This window comes from Buceros rhinoceros, unplaced genomic scaffold, assembly GCF_000710305.1.
Source record: "Buceros rhinoceros silvestris isolate BGI_N320 unplaced genomic scaffold, ASM71030v1 scaffold5051, whole genome shotgun sequence".
Lineage (NCBI taxonomy): Eukaryota > Metazoa > Chordata > Aves > Bucerotiformes > Bucerotidae > Buceros > Buceros rhinoceros.
The window spans coordinates 94,978-102,333 of NW_010393549.1; the positions used below are offsets into that span (position 1 = coordinate 94,978).

At 41.2% G+C, this 7,356-nt stretch overlaps 1 protein-coding gene across 1 annotated transcript; it reads right to left on the reverse strand.

Moving 5' to 3' along the window:
- Window positions 1-419: 419 nt before the first annotated feature.
- LOC104501123 (dickkopf-related protein 2-like) lies at window positions 420-2,779 on the reverse strand. Its single transcript, XM_010144878.1, has 4 exons — window positions 2,684-2,779; window positions 1,999-2,149; window positions 1,178-1,327; window positions 420-670 (listed from the first exon to the last, which is right to left on the reverse strand). Exons 1-4 carry the CDS (start codon window positions 2,777-2,779, stop codon window positions 420-422), a joined length of 648 nt encoding a protein of 215 aa, XP_010143180.1.
- Window positions 2,780-7,356: the final 4,577 nt, after the last annotated feature.

Below are 7,356 nucleotides of genomic sequence, written 5' to 3' on the forward strand. Positions count from 1 at the left end.
TGGACAGATGAGTCTTCCTGGCACGCACTGCTTCCTATAGGAGTACAATGTATACAATTTATATAGCAGTCATTACCACACTAGAAACCCACTGTAGCCCTTACACCGAACCCCTGGAATATCACGGGACAACAGAGCAAGGTAAATGACATTAATTTCCACTGTACTTGTTTGCATACTCACATTGCCCACGAACTGTAGAAGTTATTTACAGAAGAGCTGCACGGTAGGAGAACACCAGCTTCACTTGTGTTTACCACCAGCTCAAAACAAAATGCATTTGGTGTGACTTCTACTCCTACCCTAACTGTTACTTTAGCCATTCTGCTTTCATTTGCAGTCCTCGTTTCCCCAAAAATGCTGAAATGCATTAAATACATAAAGCCACTGTCACTTAGTAGTATCTTCTCAATCGTCATTCAGATTTTCTGGCACACGTGAAGTCTTGATTTAGAAGAGGAGGTCGCATCTTTCCATACCTTGCAAGACAGCCCCTTGGCACAGTCACATCGTTGGAAAATCTCTAGTCCATGGGACCCTTTCTTGCGCTGTTTGGTGCACACCTCCCCCTGATGCAGCACAGGCTTGCAAATTTTGGTCCAGAAATGGCGAGCACAGCAGTGTCCCTCAATACAGTCAGATGACCGCAGGCAGGGATCACCCTCGTGTCCTAAAAAGAGCAACCAAACTGTTTTACCTCGTGGGAAAATATGAAAGTACAGATTCGGTGCAAACAGGTGCAAACGAAGCTCAGAAAAAGGAGAGATGATTGTTACCATCTGTGGCTGTTTGAAGGGAAGATACGAATTAGGAAGGTTCAAGGGGATAATTAATGAGACCTGCCGTAAGACTCAGTAAGGAGAAATACAGCTACAGGATTGTAAGTAGAATTACAAGTGCTTCATCGCATGACTGTTACGAGAGGAGAATGTGTGCAAGCGAAAAACGGATGGTCAGTCCACCTCTGATAGAGAGAAGAAAACAGATGCTATTTCAATCACAGGAACTGCTGGTTGATGTTACCTCACTTTTTGAGTCATGCTGTGAATTCTCACGACAGAGATTCACTCCCTGTGAAATTACTGCCTATTTTCAGCTTGCATTGCTGTATCTTAACAGCAATAACGTGTTTCATAACACAACGGAACAAAGCAGCGTAGTGCGTATGTGATCTTACCTTTTATGTGTGACAACTTAGAGCGCGGCCTCCCTAGGTTTTGCCATCCCAAATCCTTGCTAGCATAATGTCCATTCTTCTTGTTTCGTGGCCCTTCTAGAGCAGGGATGTGAGGTGTAAGGATGCTTTCAGTCATCGGTATGCAAATACCTGCAAGAAAAAGAGAGCCAGTCAAAGATTTGAACAAGAGGAAAAGCAACCAAGAGGTGCACACATACCAAGATCAGGATCAGGACCAGTGAAGTGCTGGGACTTAGCCTCAGTGATGCTCATCTCTAATTATGCCTCTGTCCTTGATCCCTGGCACCTAACTTCACTGCAGCTCTGCTTCACTCACGGTTAGATAGTCTTACTGTCTTTATGGTCTGAGCACCTGGAGACTGCCTCGTAGACATCTCTCTCCTGTTTCCAGAGGAGAGTATGGGAATGCATACAGTACGGTTATAAACCCCCTTGCCCCCAGGGAGAGTAGGTCAAGGATTCATTAAGTTCCTTTTGCTTCCTTAAAAATATGGGCTCTGTGAAGTCTTCCAGTGAATCAAACCACATTAAATGTAGCACTATGGTTTCAGTCAGCAGCAGCATCATTTTTGGGTTTCACCACCCTAAAATGGGAACAAGTCATGTAGTAATCAGCCTGAAACACAGAAATACTATTCAAGAAAGTGGAGTGGGATGAGGCAGAAAATGAAGTTTTCCCCATTAGGAAAATAAGTACAGTGACTCTGGAAAAAAAAATACTGTTGCTGGGAATGCTCAGAGAAATAGATGCTATCAAAGTGCTGGTTTTATGGAGGAAACCCAAGAAATGACTGACGTACCATTGTTGCAGCGATTCCCAGGGCAGCACATGCCATCTCTGTGGCAACGCTTCTTCTTCCTCCGGCACATCATGCATGCAGACGTTGCTTGATGAGGACTGTGACAGTATCGTCCAACTTCACATTCCTTATCATTGGTACAAGGATAGGCCTGGTGGGTAAAAGAGAGGTTTACAGTGAAGCACTCCTTTACAGAAGGCATGTATTAAAAAAAAAAAAGAAAAAACAACCCCCCCCCCCAACCAAACCCACAGAAAGATACATCACTGAAACCCTCAAGCAAAGAAATTGACAGTTAAGATACCACTCACTGAGGCCAGGAGATGCAGGAAGAGATGCTTCCCTGCAGCCACACAGCAATGCTAAGCTCGTGCTGCTGTTGAAGATGTATCTGCTTAAAGAATCAGGAAAATAGAACCAGCTCTCTCATGGTTTCATCTTTTATTGCCTCAAACATATGTTGGCACAAAAGAACTCAAATTTTTATGGGTTTGGGAGTCTGATTCCCAGACAAGAGCTTAAAACTCCACGGTGAAGAACAAACAGAACCATAAAACTCCTCTCGGTCAGTAAAAATCCTGAAATGCATCCTCCAATAGGTAACATTTTAAATTAAACTTCAAGGGGGCATTTTCCTTTGATAGCTGTCAAACACACTGATGGATAATACGTTCACTGTTCTCACAGTGAACATGTACACCACATTGGTACAAGCTCTTTTGCAATTGTATCTCTCCCCACTGGCCCACGCCAGTTGGACTCCTCCGAAGTGAACAAACATCACTGGTCAGCATTTCACTTTGATAACGTTTACCTCGCTCCTGGGCTTAGTATCTTCCTTAAACTTGCCACCTGCTAAACAACACCCTATGGTACACAGCATGGAATATATTATAGAACACAAACGTTATATACTCTATAGAGCACAAACTGTCCTGCACATATAATTCCCTGCAAGCAAAGACACTCGCATACAATTCTCCTATATGAATCAAAACCAGCACTATCTTACAGGGAAACTGACTTTTTAAAAAAAGGTAGCGAAAGCACTGTAGTCGCCCGTAAAAAGAGAGAAAGAAAAATTTATTCCTACAAATAGAAAAGACATGATGCTTTAAAGAGACATAACAACACAGAGTGCCGCATTCCAGGATCCCTTCCGCTGACTCCCACACAGCTACAACTATGCTCTCTGTCTGCATCTAATTTTACTGCCTATTAAATTAATCATAGATTTTTCTTTTCCATTCCTTAAAATTACGCTTGAGGAATTTGTTTAGATAAAAAGATGAGAATAAATTGTGGGCACTTTCTGGAAAATGATGTTTACACTTTTTCAACTGATTTTCTCCAACATTTTAAATAAATCTAAGTATTGCTTTTACTGTTTTCAGAGTGACACTTGCAATTAATTATTCACCAAAACAAAAAGCTCAACTGACTAATTTTCAATGTAGGCTGATTACTTTTCTAATAATATTTTAAACCAAGTCTTGATTATATTGTGCTCAGAAAATAAAAACTTGTAGGCTGCTGAGATTGCTCTGAAAATTGTTCTTTTAGAAGGAAAACATCTTGTTTCTTTGTCTTTGTACCATTCTGTGGAGAATCGCAGAAAAAACAAGGTCTGATAATAAAACCAAGCAAGTTTCTCTAGCACTGTTAGTGGAAGAGGGGACCATGCCATTTCCCATGCGATTTAATTGGTCGTTTCCTTTGTTAAAATTTACTTTACGGTACCAAAAGGGCTGGCTGGCTATTTCCCAAGTGCTGCTGCTCCACTACTTCTGCCCGCTGAATGTGTGTCTTTGAAGAATGATTCCAGAGTGCAGCTGTTTGGAGTAACCTGACGTATGTGTAAGTCTTTCTCCCTTAAGGATAAACATTTCCCCTTGAGTTCATCCTCAAGGGGATGAACATCAAAGGCCAGATCTTTTAGCTAGGAGTAGCAATAAGAGACAAATGCAAGCACTCATGTCTCCAGTTCTTCTAAGGCGTAAGTGGTTTCTACTTATTCTAGCAAAGAATAACTGAAGAACTCTCCTCTCCAATCTCATCACTCCTTTCCCGCATTTTCCCAGAAGAAAATCATTAACACTGACTCCCAATTTATGACATATTTACCATAAAAGTAAGTTTTCCATGACTTAAATGAGACCTTAATAAACTAAGGATCTTACAGTGCCGCAAAGTGTTTTTATGTAGACCTGTGCAAGGTTATACTGAGTTTGGAAAATACTAACACTGCTAGCTGGGGGAAATGCAAATGAAAACCAGACAGACTAGCTAAAACGTGGAGATGAAGGCATTTTAGACCCTTGTCTGTCATCAAGACCTTCATAACTGCCTCTTTTTTCCAATATGGGCATGTGGTATACACCTGCATCTTGTCAGCAAGAAGCCTACTTGCAGTTTTCTTTTCGTTCCTCAAATAGCTTTTTAAAGAGTTCCCTTATCCTGAATGGTGCTAATGAATGCTCTCCCATACCGTATCTACCAACTGTTTCATTTTTGGCTTTTAGGCTGAGTGACATGTAAAAAGTATTTTAAGATATGCGTCTAATTGCCAACTCTCAGCTCCAACTTTAAGAACGGTAAAAATTAACAAAAGAGAATTTTGACATTAAAAATTGCAAAGTAAAGTGATGTAACTCAGCCTTTAGTCCCACTCTAGGGCCCCATCCTAAACAAAGATGACACTTTTGTAACGAAAAAGCAAGCCAAAACACTGAGTTATCTAAGGCAAGTGACCGCAGCACATCAAAAAATAATTTTGCATTATGTGTAGCTCAGACAACTGGAAACCCCAGAACACCAGCTGCCAGCCAGCTATATGAAAAACCTCCTTACAGATGCCTGATGCCATCAAATGCCTTCCTCTTTCTTCCAAAACAACCATTCATTTAATATTCTAGCTATCAGCACAGGGAGCTTGAAACAAAAACGCCTATATAGCCTTGTGTCAGCATCCTAGTCATTAGGTGTTAATTGAAATAACTGTTGCTCCCAGCGAAGTAATTTCTATTGCTGCACAGCATTATATATGTTAAAATACAAAAATAAACCAGAATAATATAGTATGCACATAGCCTTGGCTAACAGGAGGAAAAATATGTTCACAACTGTCCCATTGTTTGCAGTGGCTGAGGTAATATAAGTACAAATACATATTTTTTTAAAAAAATCCAGGATAAAGAGAACATACTTGCAAAAATGTACGTGCTAACAATCGTCTGTGCATGAGTCAAGGTTTTCAAAATCTCCAGCACCACAGTGCCTGAAACACAGTCTTTATGTTTAGAGAATTGCAGAGAACATTTCCTATATACAACACAAAGTCACAGATCAGTCCCAGATGGAGAGGGAAAAAGCAAGCTGTAAACCAGCTCTACTTCCCCAGCAACGATAACTAATTCTACAAGGCTCATCATGCCTTCACATTCTTCAGCTATACATATCATTTTCTGGTCGTAAACCTCTATCCACTAAACACAGCCTTGATATTATGGGAAACCAGATGAAACTGAGATAAATATGTAGCACTCCCTAAAGCTGCATTTAAACAATCTTACTTAATTTTCTTAGCCCAGATTACAGGCAATCAAGTCACCCTAGGCATGACATAAACTAGATTGGCCTATGATAATAAGTTGCATTTTTCAGAATGTGTTGTCTGATTAAGAGCATTGCTTGCTGAGATGGTTCCTCCGTCATTTCAATTACTTCTGTATCCTTGTATAAAAGATACTGTTGAATGTGTGTCCAAAAATGTACAGCAAAGATATACTGGATTTTTTTTTTTTAATGTTGGATCACAAAACATTGAGGCTAGAAATTTAAATGGGTGCTGCTCGTGCTGTGCCAGGATGTCCCTTGCACCAATCTACCAAGACTAACCTTTGCCAGTGGAGTCAACACTTAGATGTTAAACTTTACCCCATTCCTGTCCTTTCTGAATTTATATTCAAAATACCAAGAGCGCATGATAGAAATACTCAGAGAAAACAATACAGACAACAGAGTAAAGTTGGGGATTTTTTATAGCTGAACAAGTCCTTCCAGGAGTACTAGTGAGTCTCTTGCTTTTGTATCACCTTCACGGTGAGGCGGAGAAAGGGACCGATAGGTAACTTTTGTGACTAACAACATTCCTTTGATTTGAGGAGCATGCAGGACTAAGGCGGTTTTCTACCTTTGCCTTCTGTGTTTGGTAGAGGAGATCTAACTTAGCACCTTTTCTTGGTTCAATGAAGTTTTCTTGATATTTTTACTGCAGTCATTTGCTATCCCACATATTTTATATGGTTAACCTGAACCACAGAGTTTCACTGCAAGCTGGAGCAATACTAAGTAGTGGCACTGTGGTTTTATGGGGCCAATCGGTCCGAGTCTCTCTGTGTGGCACTATAAAATGTAATGGAGAAGCACTCCAGGGAGAGAGTAAGACACACACTGTAATGTGCTGAAGGGTAACTGAGTAGACTGATGGCAGACACACTTAACTGAGCTTTGTGAGATAAGGGCTTCAATTTCAGCACAGCCTCCAGCAAATATTTGAACCCAATATTCCCGGACGGTGTCTTAGTCACTGGGCTTTCATTTGCACATATGATGTCTCATTTGCTTTATGTTGAAGCTACTCCACACTGTAGTAGCTAACTACGGCAGGAAGAGCCACTGGCATTTTTACCGAGGCTGTGTCATCACTTATCCAGCACAAGCAGTCCTAGACACTGCTGGCTTCAAATCCGCCTTCAACACTGAGAGGAGCTGTGCCTACATAAGTGATTTGGTGGAACAGATATCAGTAGCAACTCCCCCAGAAGCCGTTAACCTTTTTGCTTTTTTAAAACACATCATAAAGTCCAAGTGCAGAAGTCAGTCCTGGCAGGAGATCATGGCTACTACCACTCCAGCAGAAGAAACAGCATACAGGTTATTCATTACCCTTTCACTGTGGATGCTGAGCAGCACTCAAGAAGAGAATTCAAGTCTCAAGTACCACATAAGTAACTGCAGTTACTGTGTGGACACTCAGCATCTTCTGTCTCATACAATCATCCCATGATGGTACTGGGGACAGAGCTGAAGGACAGGAGAAAAGCCACAGCCAGCTTGTACAGCCATAAAGTAAGAGCACAGTAGAGCTACCAGGTCTGTCACTGTCTTACCTGGGACAGAGGCAGTAGCTATTGCAAAGGTGAGACAAGGGGCTCAAGAAAATGGTCACATACATTATCCCAGGAATGGTCTTGCTTCCTAGGTACCAGTGTACTAGAAATCAAATTTAGGCTACTACTCCCAGTCTTGTACATACACAATCCCTGCAACACTAGGTTATGCTATCACATCCAGCAG

Coding starts and splice junctions, on each gene's coding strand:
- LOC104501123 (XM_010144878.1), bottom strand. CDS start 2,779: ATGTTTGTTCACTTCGGAGGAGTCCAACTGGCGTGGGCCAGTGGGGAG. Junction 2,150..2,683: donor ATGTGGTGTACATGTTCACT/GTGAGAACAGTG, acceptor TTTACCCACCAG/GCCTATCCTTGTACCAATGA. Junction 1,328..1,998: donor TGGGAATCGCTGCAACAATG/GTACGTCAGTCA, acceptor TTTTTCTTGCAG/GTATTTGCATACCGATGACT.